This window comes from Zalophus californianus, chromosome 15 (assembly GCF_009762305.2).
Source record: "Zalophus californianus isolate mZalCal1 chromosome 15, mZalCal1.pri.v2, whole genome shotgun sequence".
Classification (NCBI taxonomy): domain Eukaryota; kingdom Metazoa; phylum Chordata; class Mammalia; order Carnivora; family Otariidae; genus Zalophus; species Zalophus californianus.
In genome coordinates this window covers 27,973,273-27,992,796 of record NC_045609.1, presented here as the reverse complement: position 1 = coordinate 27,992,796, position 19,524 = coordinate 27,973,273, and the positions used below count along the sequence as shown (strand labels likewise).

General features: G+C 35.6%; 1 protein-coding gene across 3 annotated transcripts in view; it reads left to right on the top strand.

Moving 5' to 3' along the window:
* CTNNA3 (catenin alpha 3) overlaps positions 1-19,524 on the top strand; it is a 1,953,765-nt gene that overhangs the window by 1,325,397 nt on the left and 608,844 nt on the right. For all 3 annotated transcript variants that reach the window (XM_027595012.1, XM_027595021.1, XM_027595027.1), the window contains one exon: positions 3,416-3,572. In XM_027595012.1, the coding sequence (XP_027450813.1) occupies positions 3,416-3,572 (157 nt within the window). The remainder of the gene's footprint in view (positions 1-3,415; positions 3,573-19,524) is intronic.

Genomic DNA, 19,524 nt, shown 5'->3' with positions numbered 1-19,524 from the left:
TATCATGCCAGTCCTCTCTGGACTGCCAGGTCTCTGTGGATAGGTCTGTTGCCAATCTAATGTTTCTACCATTGTAGGTTACATATCTCTTCTCCAGAGCTGCTTTCAAGGTTTTCTCTTTGTCTCTGAGACTGGTAAGTTTTACTGTTAGATGTCGGGATGTTGACCTATTTTTATTGATTTTGGGAGGGGTTCTCTGTGCCTCCTGGATTTTGATGCCTGTTTCCTTCCCCACATTAGGGAAGTTCTCTGCTATAAATTGCTCCTATATACCTCTGCCCCTCTCTTTCTTGTATTCCAATTATTCTAATGTCGTTTTGTCTTATGGTATCGCTCATCCCTCGAATTCTGCCCTCGTGATCCAGTAGTTGTTCATCTCTCTTTTTCTCAGCTTCTTTATTTTCCATCATTTGGTCTTCTATATCGCTAACTCTCTCTTCTGCCTCATTTATCCTAGCTGTTAGTGACCCCATTTTTGATTGCACCTCATTAATAGCCTTTTTGATTTCGACTTGGTTAGATTTTAGTTCTTTTATTTCTCCAGGAAGGGTTTCTCTAATAACTTCCATGCTTTTTTCAAGCCCCCTAGTATTTTTAAAATCATGATTCTGAACTCTAGGTCCGACATCGTACTAATGTCCGTATTGAGTAAGTCCCTGGCAGACCGTACTACCTCTTGTTCTTTTTGCTGAGGTGATTTTTTTCATCTTGTCATTTTGTCCAGAGGAGAATAGATGAATGAGAGAATAAAATGCTAACAGGTTAACAACGTCCCCAGAAAATATACTCTAAACAAATCAAAAAAGACCTGAAACCAGGGGAAAAGAGAGGGTAAGAAAGAAAAAAAGAGAAAAAAAAGAAAAAAAGTTAAAAACAAACAAAAACAAGGATCCCAATTATTCTAATGTTGTTTCATCTTATGGTATCACTTATCTCTCGAATTCTGGCCTTGCAATCCAGTAGCTGTTTTTCTGTCTTTTCTCAACTTCTTTATTTTCCATCATTTGATCTTCTATATCACTAATTCTCTCTTTGCCTCATTTATCCTAGCAGTTAGATCTTCCAATTTTTATTGCACCTCATTAATAGCCTTTTTGATTTTGACTTGGTTAGATTTTAGTTCTTTTATTTGTCCAGAAAGGGTTTCTCTAATAACTTCCATGCTTTTTCAAGTCCACCTAGTATCTTTAAAATCATCATTCTGAACTCTAGTTCTGACATCTTACTAATATCCGTATTGATTAGGTCCCTTGCAGTTGGTACTGCCTCGTTCTTTTTTTTTAGGTGATATTTTCCGTCTTGTCATTTTGTCCAGAGGAGAATAGTTGAATGACAGAACAAAATGCTAACAGGGTAACAATGTCCCCAGAAAATATACTCCAAACAAATCAGAAAAGACCTGAAACTGAGGGAAAAGAAAGGGAAAGAAAGAAAAAGAAAAAGATAAAAACAAACAGAAAAACAAAACTAAAAAAAGAGAATATGTTCGAATATGATCAGGCTGGTACATAGATCAGTGCCACACACTAGGTTTTGGGAGTATTTTAGTCTGTTAGAAGAATGTGCCTCCCAAAATTTTAAAGTAAGATAAACTTTTATATGTACAAAAATGAGGGTTAATACGATGAAGGGATGGAATATGACTATAACAATGAAAGTTATAAAAGATTTTATAAAAGGATTTAAGATAAGAAATTGTTTGAAAAAAGAAAGAAGAGGATTTAAAAAAAAAAAGGAGAGAATGTGATCAGGCAGGAGACTAGAACAAAGCCATACACTAGAGATTTAGGGTATATTTTGATCTGTTAGAAGAAACTCTATCTTATTTTGGGTGCATATATATATATGCACCCAAAATAAGGTTAACACTATGAAGGGTTAAAATATTCTAAAAATGAAAAATAAAAAAGATTTTTTAAAAAAAATGTATCAATAAGATGTTGGTTGAAAACGGGAAAAAGAAAAATTAAAAAAAAAAGAAAGTTAAAAAAGAAATTAACTTTGAAAGACTAAAGAATCATGGGAAAAAAAGCCATGAATTCTATGTGCATTATTCCCCTAGCTCTGGAATTCTGCCATTCTCATTGATCGGTAAACTGGTCTTGGCTGGCTGTTCTTGCTGATCTTCTGGGGGAGGGGCCTGTTGCTGTGGTTCCCAAATGTCTTTGCCAGAGGGGGAATTGCTCTGCCCTAGCTGGGTGGGGCTAAGTAATCTGCTCGGGTTTACTCTCGGGAGATTTTGTTCCCTGTATGCTTTCCATACAGCTTTGGAGGACCAGAGTGAAATGGTGGCCTGCCAATCTCCACCCAGAAGAGCCAAGAACTCCGGGTCCCACTCCTCAGTGAGCCCCCAGAGAAAAGCAGTCAGTCACTCCCATCTCCCTGGTCTCTGGCCACACGCCATGCTCATCCAGCCTGGGACCAAGAATTTCTATCTCTGGCCCACGACCCTGTGTGGAGTCTCCAAACCCAGGAGATCCCTGTGATGCACTCCTATGCTGCTTCTCCCCGGGGAGGAAGGGGTATCTCCCCAGATCTGCCACTTGTTGGGTCCCTACTGGAAGAGCAGTGGCCTGAATGTGCCACGGAACACGGTTTATGGCAACCCACGCCTCAGCTCCGTCTCTGTGGCCAGCTTCCCGGCTCCGATACCTGGGAGCTCTGCCACACTCAGGCACCCCCAGTCTTTCTGTGACCCTGACGGTCCTCAGACCATACTGTCCCAGCGAGGGTTTCACCCCCCACTTAGCCACTGGAGCGACATCCCTCAGTGGAGCAGACTTCTAACAGTTCTGATTTTGTGCTCCGTGGCTCTATCACCTGTCAGAAGCTGCCGACAGAAGCCCCCTCCCCTGTCATCTATCCTCCTGAATATTGCCTCAGATTGACTTTTCCTCACGTCCTACCTTCCAGAAAGTGGTCGCTTTTCTGTTCAGAGAGTTGTTGCTATTCTTCTCTTTGATCTCCTGTTGAGTTCATAGGTGTTTAGAATGGTTTGATCCCTATCCAGCTGAATTTCTGGGACCAGACGAAATTTAGTTCTCATACTCCTCCACCATCTTGCTCCTTCCCCCCTTAATTTTGTATTTTTAATGATATTTTACCTATGTCTGCTATTTCCTCTATTAGAATACAAGTTATATAGTGCTTACTTGTGTCATTTTGCACACAGAAGATACATCAGATTTGTTTAATACCTATTTTAAGTTTGTAAGAAGTTTAGGAAGAATGTGACAGCCACAAATAAAATAAAAATTTTACCAAAAGTGAAGAGGGAGTTACACACAAGGGCATTTTACCATTTTCCCAGCTGTTAAAAAATGTATGTGTTTTCTTTTTAAAAGAATACCTGTTATCTGCACAATGGTAACTATTCCCAAATAAATCACTATTGGAACGTTGTATATCTTTGCAGATCATTAATGCTGCACTTGCTTTGGCGGCAAGACCCAAAAGTCAAGTGGTCAAAAAAACCATGGAAATGTACAAGCACACATGGGAGAATCATATCCATGTCCTCACTGAAGCTGTAGATGACATTACAAGCATTGATGACTTCCTTGCTGTATCTGGTATGTTTTGAATCTTTTAATTTATACATTTGCTCTTGTCAGTTTTCTGAAACAGGATAATTCTGAATATAATTAATTTTATGCAATATAATGAGATTCTTGTTAATGATCATCTTTCTCGAAGCTAAGTACTGCTATGTGATCTACTCTAGGATAATGAGCTATCCTTACAACTCAACAATTTACACTGTATCTCTAAAAGAAACTCCTATTCATAAACAAAGCATAATTGAAAATAGTACTGAAAATCTTAGGCATTTTCTGGCTTTTTGAATAAATGATCATCTCCCCGTTTAACATATTTATATCTTTTGATTTCTCTGCACTTCTTTTCTAACAGAATTTTTCTTCACTAGAAAATTTAGATAGAGAGGCAGAGAGGAAAACTCTTCGTTGATTTGAGGTACTATATGTACTTGAGTTTCCAGTATATGTGTTTGAATAACGGTGATCTAAATAATCAAATAAATAAGTCTAAACAGCTGACTACATAAGTTACAGATGGGCTTGAGATTTCATGTCAAACCTAGATGATTCTTTTATCACATAATAGAATAGCATACCATAGGATTATGAAATTACTCTCATAAAACCATACTCTCAGAAGCATAATTCAGGTTTTGATTATATTGTTATAACAGCAAAGAACTAAATACTTCTTAATCTTTTTTTATTTTCTTAAAAATTAAGCCTCTCCTTAAAAATAAATTACATTTTTGGGGCACCTGGCTGGCTCAGTCGGAAGAGCATGCGACTCTTGATCTCAGGGTCGTGAGTTTGAGCCCCATGTTGGGTGTAGAGATTATTTAAATAAAAACTTTTAAAAAATAAAATAGATTATATCTTTTTCCTTTTTTTGAAAGAGACTGGAATGTGATATTATTTTTTTATAAAATGCATATTCTCATGAATTTCTAAAATCATTTTATCTTTTAAAAGTTTCCTGATGTAGTTTGTTTAACCTGTGGAACTCATTACTTTCATGCATGTATATATTCTCATCTTGAATGATAGTTCTGGAAACCTGGTGTATTTTTGATACATTAATGAAAGAAATGTATGGTAATTATTTAATAAATTATTTTATTTCTGGAGAGCTAAAAACTGAAAATAATAGAAAATGTATGGGTGAAAATATTAACATCGCTTGATCCCACTATTCAGAAATAACAACCATTGATATCTGATATATTTCCATCTATACATATATGTATAAATTTATGTTTTTAAATAATTGTGTCATGAGGCATATAATAAATATTTGGCTGAATTCTCCCACATCATTATACATTCTTCAAAAAAGCTGTTCTTCTTTTATTAGCATTTAGATAAATTGCAATTTTAACTATTATAAACAATGCTATGTTAAGCATATTTTTGCCTATTTGCTGTCTTCTTAGTATAGATTTTGTGTGTATGTGTGTCCAATCAACATCTTATATAGCGGCAATCTTTGGTTTAATTATTAAATGCTAGATTCTGTTTTTTAATTGGTTCTTTTGGTTACGAAACAAAGAAACCTGCTCACACTACTCTCTGTAAAGGCAGTTTCTTATAGGTATACTAATGACACATAGGGAGAAGCTCCTGAACACATAAGAGCAAGAACTGTAATTGGCCTGTCCTTGCCTGATTAGAGCTGTGGGAGGCCTGAGATGTGAGCAAGTCCATAGGTCCTTAGAACAGGAGCTCATACTTTTTCTTTTCAGTGCTGGATTAACCTGACCCCTCAACCTTCTGAGTCTGCTAATTTCTGTGAACAGCTTTAGCACTTCAGCATGCTTTGCCTACACACAACAGAAAACTCATATTGAAGTTCCCTAAGTAACAAAAATCTTTAATTACCTCCTGCAACTAGGTGTTTAAGATAGTTGATTCTAAACTTACTCGCCTAAGCATACCAAAGGACTTAGATAGGAATAGTCAAGACATGTGAGGAATAGTATTTTATCACTAACATTGTTTAGAATTGTCAGTACAGGATAATAATTAAAAAGTGGATTAATATTTAATGTGTTTCATTTTTGTTTTAAAATTCTCTACAGATAATGCACTCCATTAGTTTCTATACCCAGGGTGGATTGTTTCTACTTTTCTGCCCTTTAGATGTTCTAGCTGGTAGTGATCTAAGGTTATTAATGACCTATGTAGACATCTCCGGATTCTATTGACCTTCCCTCATGGTTGCAATTCAGAGCTTACATCTCAAGCATTGTACAGTACCACCTAAAGCAGGAAGGCAAGGTAGCTTGTTGGCTTCAAGTTATCAGGAGGAAATCTTTCCTGGATGGCTTCCATCAGACTTTCTCTTATGTGTCATAGGTCAAAACTTGTTCCTGTACCTACACCTGAACCAACTGCTGGCAAAAGGAAATGGGATTTCCATGATAGGCTTAAAATGGTGATAAATTATTGATAACTAACTGGGGGCCAGAGGAAATGGTAGTCCTAATTTGTAGCACTTCCTGATTTCTGTGCCGTAAATACTGCCACATAGGCAGGTTTTAAGCTACCAATGTGATGTCACTGAAGAGATGCACAAAAACAACTCTTGTGAATTGGTGTAACAGATTCTAGGACTATTGGGCTTAGACCAGTAGTAATTCAACCTCTCTAATTACTTACAATGCAAACAAAATCAGAGGTTTTATAAGCAGAAAAGAAGGGAAATTTTCTGTTGAATAGAGACAAAAGATGTCTACCCCAGGCACTCTTTTCTCAGGTTTATTTGCTTTCATAAACTTATCTTGTTTAGTTTAGCATGAACCCCATTGATGATTCTCATTACATCATAACTTTCAACATCGGTTCCCACAAATAATGGCATCTTTTCTCACAATCTTCTAACTGGCTTCTTTTTTAGTACTAGGCTAGAAGTCCCAAGTCCAAGATCACAGGCCAACCAATGGGTGGGGTACTTTATTTCAGATGGCTAATCATGCTTCACAGAGCAGTGATGGTGGCTGTCGCAGCCTGGCAGCTTTTGTGTGGGGGCGGGTTGTCTTAGAAAAAGTTGCAGATGTGATTAGCAGTGAACGACTTTTCTGGTGACACTTTGTAATGATCGTTCAGCAATCCTGTTTGTACTCACAGACCGCTGGTTCCTCTGTTTGCCAGGTAGAAAAACTGACAAATTAGTTCATGTTTGTGAATTACCTAGAGGATATTCTCTTTTCATGATTTTTATAAAATAATTTCATCTTTTTCTTCGGTTTTCTTTCAGTACTTGATAATAATACTCAATTCTTTTTTTGTTGGTGGTGTTGTTTTCTTTTATAAGAATAAATAATAGAGGCCCTGCAAAGATTCCCACTTTTCTTCTGGGTCAGTTGTGAAAATCTGGGGCTTCTCTGAACATCAGCTCTCCGCATTAAAATATAAACAAAACTTAAAACCTAAAACCAGTGAGAAAGGATTCTTGGACTTTAAACTATTATTTTATTGTCATTGGCAAAGGTAGGGATCACACTGGTAAAATGTTTGCATTATAATAATGTTTTAGAGTGATTAGATCATCTAATATTGACTAACAGCTCTTGAAATAATAACAAATGTCTTTTATTTAACTATTGCTTTTCCCAATATAGAAATATCATTGATGATTTTTAAATTGTATGTTTATATAATCACCAAATTTTTCATGATATACAGAACTCAAAATACCAATTTTTAGAAGCCATTTTTGCATTATTTTGTTTCATCATATACATAGAAAACTCTGAACATAAGTACAATCAGTGTTTTCTTGAAAACCATAACAGGTATAGCAACTTCATCAATTTATTATATATTTAAATTTTTTATGTGTAAAAATAAAATGAAACAGTGAACCAAAACTCACCTTTAAAATCAAAGGGACGTTTGGCTAAGTTCTTTGACATTTAGTCATCCAAAAAAGGATCTTTCCAGTTTAGTGTTATTTATGTAATACTTTCAGTATCATCTTGCAAGTAATTAGAAAAAAATTTTTAAATGCATATGTCTCCAAACATTTTGTCCAATCACTGACAGTAGGATTTATCCCCATACCATTCACTGTTCCTTGTTTTTGTTTGTGTGTGGGTGTTTCTTTTTGTTGTTGTTGTTGTTTTTGTTTTATCACTCTCTGAAAATACGTGTAACAGAACTTGTCAGAGAGTTGCTGGACTGAAAGACTCTTTGACCACATCAAGGTCTGTCTTTCGTGTAGACAGTTGTTCCTGTGTGATGAGATTTGTGAAGCTCTGTCTTCCCAGCCTGCCAAGATGCCTGAAATCTCCAATATTAGTTATACACATGGGAAAATAAAATGTTTAAGATCTCCATTTAAGATGCACATTTGGGAGAGGAAACATGTTAACATATGCCTCAACTTTTTGAATCATTGCCTTAATTGACTCATAGTGAATTGTAACCCTAAGGAACTAAGCTCAGAAAAAGTACACTTTGATAGAAGAGGAAATGACTTGGACCATATGAACTATTTAACAATTACTAAGAACTGACTAAATATGAGGGTTTGTGAAGACATGAACATTCTTTCATTTATTCATTCATTCCTTAAATATTTATTGCATAATTTGAAGTGTTAAACCCTACAAAAGGTACTTGAGGTTGAAAAAGAAGTTAAAAGCGGAAGAGATAACTTGCAAGAAAGCTGTGATGATGGGGATTGTTGGAGGGAAGGGACCACATGAGGAATAGAGTAAGCTACAGACAATGGTTTGGAATTTTCTAAAAGAGAGATTGACCACTTACTGATTAGAATTAGCTCTGTTGTTCCCTTATTGTAAAAGATTTTCTCATTTTAAAGATAGGATCATATTGACTCTCAGTGAAGTATAGTGTTGAAAGATGCTTGGAGATCTCTCTCTTCCACGTTCTAAATTTCTAATACACCCACTTTTCTCCATATTCACTGCTCTCACCCCCCAGTTCAAACCACTCTCTCTTACCTTAATCACCACATAATTTTTCTGGTTGAACCTCCTGCTTCCAGTTTGCTTGAAGGTTTTCAATAGGTATTTGCTGAATGAATAAAAATATTTATTCCCCTTTATAATTCTGTGTGAGATTAATTTGAGGAGGTTTATGTCTTATGCTTTGAATAAACGTGTTCATCTTTGGAATAAATAGTTTAAGAAATCTTCAAGTTATGGAAAATAACTTTAAGCATTAATCATCACAATGTTCTGTGACCTTGACTTAGTGACACAAAGATAACTCTGATGCTATCCTCAAAAATGCACTAACAAAATCCTCCATTCATGACATTGTGGTAAACATGATCTTTGGCTTCCACAGAGTTTTATCTGAATCATTTGACAAAGAAAAATGAAAATAAATAGACATAATTTTCTTTCAAAATTAATAAACACATAATATTAGCAAGATCAAAATGTTAAGTCAATTGCACACAAACTAAGCACTCTTAATACTCAATATAATGGTTATGGAATAGATGCTGGGACTAAAGGATGACCAACATAGTATATATCTGTGCAAAGATAAGTTATATAATAATAATTATCTATTATCATACATTCACATATATCTCTTCAATATATACCTATTTGAAGTTTTAGTTGATTAAAGGCATCAAGGCATGATGTGTTTCAATAAAATATATTCTTTTTTTTTTTTTTTTTTTTTTTATTTATTTATTGAGAGAGAGAGAGAATGGTAGAGAGCATGAGAGAGAGGAAGATCAGAGGGAGAAGCAGACTCCCTGCTGAGCAGGGAGCCCGATGTGGGACTCGATCCTGGGACTCCAGGGTCATGACCTGAGCCGAAGGCAGTCGCTTAACCAACTGAGCCACCCAGGCGCCCTAAAATATATTCTTTTAAAGTTGAGATTGAAATCATATTCTGCAAAATGGATTTTGATAAAAATATACTGAATATCAACTATGTGCAAGGCAATATGCTGGGAAGTAGAGGAGGCTATAAAGAAGGAAAAGGCACAAAGTTTTCTTTCAGAGAACACACAATCTAGTATATCAAATTAAATTCCAAAAGTTTTTGATCATCATATTAACAAAATGCTATGCAGTTAATCCTGCTGGAATGTCAGAGTATCGAGGGGAGCATTTTTAAGGATATAGCATTTGAACTGAATTGTTGAATTTAACCTCGAAGAAATTGGAATAGCATCCCAGAAAAAGAAAAAAAGTGTGTGAAAGTGCACGGTACCTTTGAGGAAGGGCAAGTTGACCAGCATTACAGGAACAGAGGGTACATCTGGTTTGGTACTGGGCTTAAAAAGTCAATAGGTGATATTATATAAAACCCTAAACATTTGAGGAAGATGTAGATCACCTAAAATATTAACTAGTAGTGTCACAGACTACATCAGTTTTTCAGATCACTAACTCTGAAAATCACCCTTACAGAATTAGGTAGTATAGAGCTAAATAATGATTTAATTGTTCTTAGAAGTGAAAATAAAGTAAACCCAATATAAAGCAGTTGTTCCCTCATTTTCTCCACCTCACCTCCAAGGAATTAAAACGTTTAAGACTGACACATCCAAGATGTAACAATAGGAAGGTGAGGTGAGAGCCAATTTGATGACTTAAACCTGGCTCGGGCTGAATAACTTGGGTGCCCGTTTACCAAGAAAAAAAAAAAAAAAATCTCTTCTTCATCTGGATAATCCAGTGATGACCTGCAGCCAGGATCTTCTATGCCATTGGCTAAAATCAAGAGACAGTGCTGTGGTTGTAAGATTTTTTTCTCTGGGTCTTTTGTGACTACATTTTCATGTAATGGTATGGTATACGCCTCAGTGATTGCTATGGAGACTGGGGAAATCATACAGCTTTACGTAAGTCATGGAAAGACAGGGAAAAAGCATGCTTTCAGAAATGATTGAATAGGCTCTCCCAAAGTAATCCACTATTGCTCTATTGCTGATTAGGCTTTGAATGACTGCCTATACTTACATGACGAAAGAATAGTTTGGGCATGTGAACTGGAATTTATCATGCATCATTCCATGTACTCATAGGCAAGTTCACTCAAGATGCTCTCATTTGAATGAACAATGGATACCCTGCAGTACTATTGTTTGAATATTATGAATTCAATTTTTAGAAAAGCCATAATTAGAAGTCCTCTTTTGACTTTGCCAAAATCAGATTTGAGGGAGAATTTTTATCAGACCTTTAAGGTAGAGCTGGAGTAATCATCAATAATCTTACTGATGAAATAAATAGCACTAAGGGCTTGCATCTTAGACTTGTATATAAAGGTAATAAATATTTCCTGAATTCTGAAGATGCCCTAGCTATGTACTTAACGAATGCTCCGAATGACAAAAATAGACCTTTAATAAAGGATTTTCTTAAAATTGCCTCAGTGAATGTATGTACACTATTAGTTACCATATTATTTGCAATAGACACAAATTTCAGAAACTTTCAACAAAAACAGAATCAAAGTGATTACCAAAATTTCATTTGTATTTAGTTATTTCTGGGCAGTGTCTCAAATGTAAGCACCACATGTATTTAATAAGTGTAATTTTGGTAAATAAAAATCCTTAATATGGTGAATCCTGTGAGAAATTTTATACATTAGTTAAGGGTTTAGGGCAAGTTTCCCCTTGCCATACAATACTGCCCCACCTACTTGTAATTCTAAGACATGCTCCTGAGCATTCTGAAAGACCAAAGTCTCCAGCTAGAGATGAAGGGGTTTTAGGCAGGAAAAGCAGGATGCTCCTTACCTACATTTTCTCCAAAGGTAGGAGAAATGGAAAAAGCATGCCTCCTCCTAGATACAGGATCTGAAAGTGGGAAGTCATGTATCTGAGCTTGCAAGTTTGTGTTGGCATAGTTTTAAGAACTTTAATAGCATCCTGGAGAATCTTAACAAAACAATAAAAACCTCTGCTTACAGAGTGGCCCCAGAGCTTGTGCTGTGAACAATTTATATGTATTTGAGAAATATAGCTAAGGATTACTTTCTCACAAAACATATATCATTCCTATTGAGATTTCACCACTAAAGGAAATCTTATAGTTGAGGCATCAAGACAATGGGCTATATCCCTAGAATCCATGGGAAGCACAAGAAAAGAAGAGTTTGGAAGGGGTTAAGTGTGCTTAGGATTAATGATTTTGTCATTTCCTACCAAATCTATGATCTTTGAGCAATAATTTCTACTCACCAAATGCCCTTCTCTAAAATGTTAATAATTATATTATTTTGCCATGGTCTGAATGTTTGTGTCCTCCCAAATTCCTATGTTGAAACCCTAGTGTCCTATGTGAAAGTATTAGAAGGCAGGGCCTTTGGGTGGTACTTAGGTCAGGAGGATGAAACCCTCATGAAGGGGATTAATATTCTCATAAAGGAGACCCTACAGAGATCCCTTGTCCCTTCCATTATGTGAGAATATAGAGAGAAGGCATTGAATGTGAACCAGGAAGAGGGCTCTCACCAGAATGCAACCTTGCTGACACCGTGATCTTGGACTTCCCAGTCTCTACAACAGTGAAAAATAAATTTCTGTCATTTATAAACTACCCAGGCTGTATTATTTTGTTAGAGCAGGATTCATTGACTAAAACATATTTATTAATTTATTTAACATATATATACTGAGCACGTACTAGGTGATGAGATTGTTTTAAATCCTGGAGCTAGAACAATCAATGTAACAGACGTAACTCCCTGCCCTCTTAGAACTCACATTTTCACATGGTTGGAAGGATTAAACAAAATGATATACTTAAAATGCTTTGAAGAGTGATTAGAACATAATAAGTGGCCCAGTAAAAGATAGACATTATTACTAGCAACAGTGGCAGGCCACTGCTAAAAATTTAAAACAGGTATGATAAAGATAAACCTCTTTAAAGGGGCTACCTTGTTTAACCATCCCAATAGTACATTATAGTTTATCAAAATAACTTAAAAAATATCTAGCTATCACATGTCAAGGCATTAAAAATATATATGATATAATGTCAAATGTTGACGAGATGTAGTAAAATGAGAACTCTTACACACTGCTTCTGGGAAGGTAAATTGTTATAATCTGTTTGAAGAGCAAAAATAGCACTATGTGGTACCTGGACTATTTTGCCACAAATATCCCTCTCTCTCTCTATATATATATGGATATATATTGGAGAAACTTGTGCACATATTCATAAAGAAAATTTATACAAGTATGATCATTATGGATTTTTTTTAGTGAAAGTTTGAAATAATATAAATACTCATAGGTAGGAGAATGAATATAGCAGCAAACATAGTAGTTAAAAAAAACTTGTTTCTTATGTCAATGGAACAGATTTTTAAAAGCACTGTTGAGTAAATTAGCAAGTTTTAGAGCAATGTGAACAAGTAGGGTGCCATAAATGCCACACATAACAAATACATAAGAGTGATTAACTCTGGAGAAGAAAGGGTTGGAAGGGACTGAAAAAGAGTACATGTGGGACTTGGTAATGTTTTATTCTGTAAAAGCAATATCAGATAGAACAAAATCTCATGAAAAAATAGTATCCATTATTATTGAAGCACACAGTTTCTGTATTTTATTATGATTTCTTAAACTTTTATAATAAAGTAGTTACAGGAGAAGTAAATGTCAAGGTGCAAAAACAGGCCACATGGTTGATTGTGTACCTGCGGTAACAGAGAGATCTTCCCAGGCGACCCATATCAGCACCTCTAACTCACCAAATAATGGAGATCATCCAGTATTCTTGAACTTGATTGTGAATCTCAGTAATACAGGTTAAGAAAATGCTTTGTGAGGGTGAACCTAAACCTTTATCAACAGGGTCGTATTCTGATGGAATGATATTTTGTGAGATCTTGTATGATTTTTTACCCTTGTTTTGTGGGTGAGGGTATCAAAATGATGACTAGATTTTTTTTAAAAAATTGTGAAATATTTCAAGCATCCCTGAAAGACTAGAGTGTATAGGATAATAAACAATGTAATCTTACCATACAGCTTTACCAAACCTTAACTTTAGTCATACTTGGTACTACATGTAAGATTAAAGACCCTTGTATAACCTTTCCTAGGATGTTATAAATTTCCCTTTACTAAGGAGCTTTGATGAAAGCTCTTGCTTCTTGATAAGCAGGTCTGCATGACAGACATTTTCCTTCTGTTGGATTACATCTAAAGCATCAAAATAATTGGAACCTATTGTAGGGTATTGAATCTTCTTACTTTGGGCATATGAAAACTCAAGGTAAAGCTGAAAAGTATCCCATAGCAGTTTGACAGCATGATTTAAGTGACATTTTTATGCTACCATCTTTATGGCAATTTTGATAGTAAGTAATGGAGGAATGAATGTCTTTGAAGCAAGCGCTCAACACACACTTTGATATTTACAAGTTAATAATTTATTTCATCAGTCAACAAAAATTGACAATTTCTATTTACCTTAGAGATACAATGGTGAATAAGACACATTGGACTTATTTATAAGGGATCTATAGTCTAATGGAGGAAAGAATACCTCAGATGCCAATTATAACATGGTAAATAGTTTCTGTTAGGGAAGACACCAAGACTGTCTTTCTATCAGCAAAGGAATTGTGTGACAACCAGTCTTTGAAGCCTCATCATTTTTAAATTTTTCCTTGATTTTGTGATTACTCTTTCATATATTGGCATTTAATAGCGCACTATATGGACATACAAAATTTAATTCAAAGAAGGTTCAAAGCAAAATCCATGTTTACTATATTATTTTATTCATCTCTATAATAATTATGGATGTATAGCAATCAATTTTCAATCTGGTTTTCCACAACAATTTTTAAAATATATAATTAGCAAGAATTTACAAATGACTTAATCATTTCCATCCACTTATAATTTTATATGTTTATTTTCTTTCTACACCACTGATTTCCTTGTAGGAAATCAGCTGCTTTGAAATTTCAGTTTTTCATAACACAAGTACCTGTTAAATGATAATTTTAGAATATGACTATTAAAAATCTAAACCAAAAAAAGATATACTTGAAACTGCCAAAAATCTAACACTTAATTGTAATATATTGATTTTTAAAATATTCAGTGCCATCCAGACCAGCTGCCATGCAACTTCCCATAGCCTTTTCAATGTGGTCTATTTTAGGACATTTCAAATGTGGATGAAATGTAGGGTTTTTGTTTGTTTTTTTTATAAAGTTCTCATGTTATATGTGGAAATTGGTCATGGAAGGAATGACTTTTTTGTGTATCTCAATAATTAATATATTATAGCAACATTTAAATTCCCATGGCATCATTTAATATCTTCTTGCAGGTTTGCATCCACCATTTTGATGGTGATTTATGTACTTTATGTTTCCATTAGAAATTGCATATAAATCCTCTTCACCTAACTACCTGGGAAATTTCATGAAAACGGAGATACTCAGTCTTGCAACTTTACTCTTTCTTTGTGAACTGGGTTATAAAATCTAGTTATTTAAAGCTGTATAAATTGTTTATGATCAGTAAATTTTAAGGTAACATATTTAAGTATAAAAACCAGCTAAGGAACGATGGAGACTTACTCTAAATTGTAGATCAGTTCTATATAGATCTGTTTTATCATATTTAGCCGAAAAAAGTGTGGTGCCCATATTAAAAGTACTTTTTTAAAGCATAATATATATTTACACTGTCACAATTTAAATAAATGAATTCATAATTTTTCTGCATCAATATTTATATAGTTCTAATAGCTGTTCCATAGTGTGTGTGTGTTTACTTTGGTGCATGACTTTTTTTTATCTTTTTTTTAAATTTAATTTTATTATGTTAGTCACCATACAATACATCATTAGTTTTTGATGTAGTGATCCACGATTTATTGTTTTCGTATAACACCCAGTGCTCCATGCAGTATGTGCCCTCCTTAATACCCATCACTGGGCTAACCCATCCCCCCACACCCCTCCCTCTAAAACCCTCAGTTTGTTTCTCAGAGTCCATCATCTCTCATGGTTCATCTCTCCCTCCGATTCTCCCCCCTTCATTTTTCCCTTCCTTCTCCAAATGTCCTCCATGCTATTCCTTATGTTCCACAAATAAGTGAAACCATATGAATATTGACTTTCTCTGCTTGACTTATTTCACTTAGCATAACCTCCTCCAGTCCCATCCATGTTGATGTAAAAGTTGGGTACTCATCCTTCCTGATGGCTGAATAATATTCCATTGTGTCTATGGACCACATCTTCTTTATCCATTCATCTGTGGAAGGGCATCTCAGCTCTTTCCACAGTTTGGCTATTGCAGACATTGCCGCTATAACATTGGGGTGCATATGGCCCTTCTTTTCACCACATCTGTGTCTTTGGGGTAAATACCAGGAGTGCAATTGCTAGGTCATAGGGTAGCTCTATTTTTAATTTTTTGAGGCACCTCCACACTGTTTTCCAAAGTGGCTGTACCAACTTGCATTCCCACCAACAGTGTAAGAGGGTTCCCCTCTCTCCACAACCCCTCCAACATTTGTTTCTTGCCTTGTCAATTTTTGCCATTCTAACTGGTGTAAGGTGGTATCTCAATGTGGTTTTGATTTGAATTTCCCTGATGGCTAATGATGATGAACATTTTTTCATGTGTCTGTTAGTCATTTGTATGTCTTCTTGGAGAAGTATCTGTTCATGTCTTCTGCCCATTTTTTGACTTGATTATTTGCTTTTGGGTGTTGAGTTTGAGAAGTTCTTTATAGATCTTGGATACCAGCCCCTTATCTGTAGTGTCATTTGCAAATATCTTCTCCCATTCTGTGGGTTGGCTCTTTGTTTTGTTGACTGTTTCCTTTGCTGTGCAGAAGCTTTTTATCTTGATGAAGTCTCAAAAGTTCATTTTTGCTTTTGTTTCACTTGCCTTTGGAGATGTATCTTGAAAGAAGTTGCTGTGGCCGATGTCAAAGAGGTTACTGCCTATGTTCTCCTCTAGGATTTTGATGGATTCCTGTCCCACATTGAGGTCTTTCATCCATTTTCAGTTTATCGTTATGTATGGTGTTAGAGAATGGTCGAGTTTCATTCTTCTGTATATAGCTGTCCAATTTTCCCAGCACCATTTATTGAAGAGACTGTCTTTTTTCCATCGCATATTTTTTCCTGTTTTGTCGAATATTATTTGACCATAGAGTTGAGGGTCCATATCTGGGCTCTGTATTCTGTTCTATTTGTCTATATGTCTGTTTTTGTGCCAGTACCATGCTGTCTTGGTGATCACTGTTTTGTAATATAGCTTGAAATCAGGCAACATGATGGTTCTAAGGGGAAAATACATAGCCATCCAAGCCTCACTCAAAAAAATAGAAAAATCCTGAATTCACTAACTCCACACCTTAAAGAACTAGAGAAAAAGCAACAAATGCCTAAGCTATGCATTAAAAGAGAAATAATTAAGATTAGAGCAGAGATCAATGAATTAGAAACCAGAAACACAGTAGATCAGATCAACAAAACTAGAAACTGGTTCTTTGAAAGAATTAACAAGATCAATAAACCACTGGCCAGACTTATCCAAAAGAAAAGAGAAAGGACCCAAAAAAATAAAATTATGAATGAAAGGGGAGAGATCATGACTAACACCAAGGAAATAGAAACAATTATTAGAAATTATTATCAACTATATGCCAATAAACTGAGGAATCTGGATGAAATGGATGCCTTCCTGGAAACCTATAAACTCCCAAGACTGAAACAGGAAGAAATTGACAACCTGAATAGGCCAATAGCCAGTAACGAGATTGAAGCAGTGATCAAAAACTCCCAAAAAACAAGAGTCCAGGGCCTGATGGATTCTCTGGGGGAATTTTACCAAACATTCAAAGAAGAAATAATACCTGTTCTTCTGAAGCTGTTTCAAAAAATAGAAACATAAGGAAAGCTTCCAGACTCATTCTATGAGGCCAGCATTACCTTAATTCCTAAACCAGGCAAGGACCCCATCAAAAAGGAGAATTTCAGACTGATATCCCTAATGAATATGGATTTCAAAATTCTCAACAAAATCCTAGCTAATAGGATCCAACAATACGGGGCACCTGAGTGGCTCAGTTGTTAAGCGTCTGCCTTTGGCTCAGGTCATGATCCCAGGGTCCTGGGATCAAGCCCCGTATCGGGCTCCCTGCTCAGCGGGAAGCCTGCTTCTCCCTCTCCCACTCCCCCTGCTTGTGTTCTCTCTCTCACTGTGTCTCTCTCTGTCAAATAAATAAAATCTTTAAAAAAAAAAAAAAAGGATCCAACAATACATTAAAAGGATCATCCACCATGACCAAGTGGGATTTATCCCCGGGATGCAAGGGTGGTTCAACATTCACAAATCAATCAGTGTGATAGAACACATTAATAAGAGGAGAGAGAAGAACCATATGGTCCTTTCAATGGATGCAGAAAAAGCATTTGACAAAATACAGAATCCTTTCCTGATTAAAACTCTTCAGACTATAGGAATAGAGGGAACATTCCTCAAGTTCATAAAATCCATCTATGAAAAACCCACAGCAAATACCATCTTCAATGGGGAAAAGCTGAGAGCCTTTCCCTTAAGATCAGGAACACGTCAAGGATGCCCACTCTCACCACTATTGTTTAACATAGTACTAGAGTCCTAGCAACAGCAATCAGACAACAGAAAGAATTAAAATGTATTCAGATTGGCAAAGAAGTCAAATTCTCTCTTTTTGCAGATGATGTGATACTTTATGTGGAAAACCTAAAAGACTCCACCCCCAAATTACTAGAACTCATACAGCAATTCAGTACTGTGGCAGGATACAAAATCAATGTACAGAAATCAGTTGCTTTCTTATACACTAACAATGCAACCATAGAAAAAGAAATTAGAAAAATGATTCCATTTACAATATCACCAAAAACCATAAGATATCTCAAAATAAACCTAACCAAAGACGTAAAGGATCTATCCTCTAGGAACTACAGAACACTCATGAAAGAAATTAAGGAAGACACAAAAAGATGGAAAAATATTCTATGCTCATGGATCGGAAGAATAAACATTGTTAAAATGTCTGTGCTACCCAGAGCAATCTATACCTTCAATGCCAATCAAAATTCCAATGACATTTTCAAAGTGCTGGAACAAACAATCCTAAAGTTTGTATGGAATCAGAAAAGACCCCAAATCGCCAAGGAAATGTTTAAAAAGAAAAAGCTGGGGATGTCTTTTTTTGGGGGGGTGGGAAATGCTACTATTAACATGTGTGGAAACATTTATCCCAGGAACTCTAAGAGTTTTATCGATTTATCCTCATTTATTGTTCCACCTAAAAAGAATTTTGCTAGTATAATCATGTTTAAAATATAGAAGCCTGTCACAAAGAATTCCTGAATTGTTGAAATTCTCTAGGACCATAAATAAGAACGATGTTACTTTTAGCTCCTCTCTAATATTAAAGGTATGTAAAAGCACTTCTTTTTCAGAGTAGCCTATTATCCCCTATTAAAAATTGTTTTCTCAAACTAGTTTTTGCCTATTTTTTTGTCAAAATATGGAGGTCATGTATAAACCATAATTCTGGGTTTTTCCATCTTGAACTTTATTGAATCAGAGAGAAAGATATACCTAATTCTTAAGGCTAACCTTTGATTTGTTATTCAGCTTTTGAGTCAAATAACTAACAAAAGCTGAAATCTCTTCCTCTATAAGTCATTGGTTGCCCATGAAGACAAAGCTGAACAATTTTGTAGATCATGATAAAGCAAAATAAATATCCCTTTGAGCTAGACTTTTAAATATGCTTTGAGTGGGGGCGCCTGGGTGGCTCAGTTGGTTAAGCAACTGCCTTCGGCTCAGGTCATGATCCTGGAGTCCCGGGATCGAGTCCCGCATCGGGCTCCCTACTCAGCAGGGAGTCTGCTTCTCCCTCTGACCCTCCCCCCCTCATGTGCTCTCTCTATCTCATTCTCTCTGTCTCAGATAAATAAATAAAATCTTAAAAAAAATATGCTT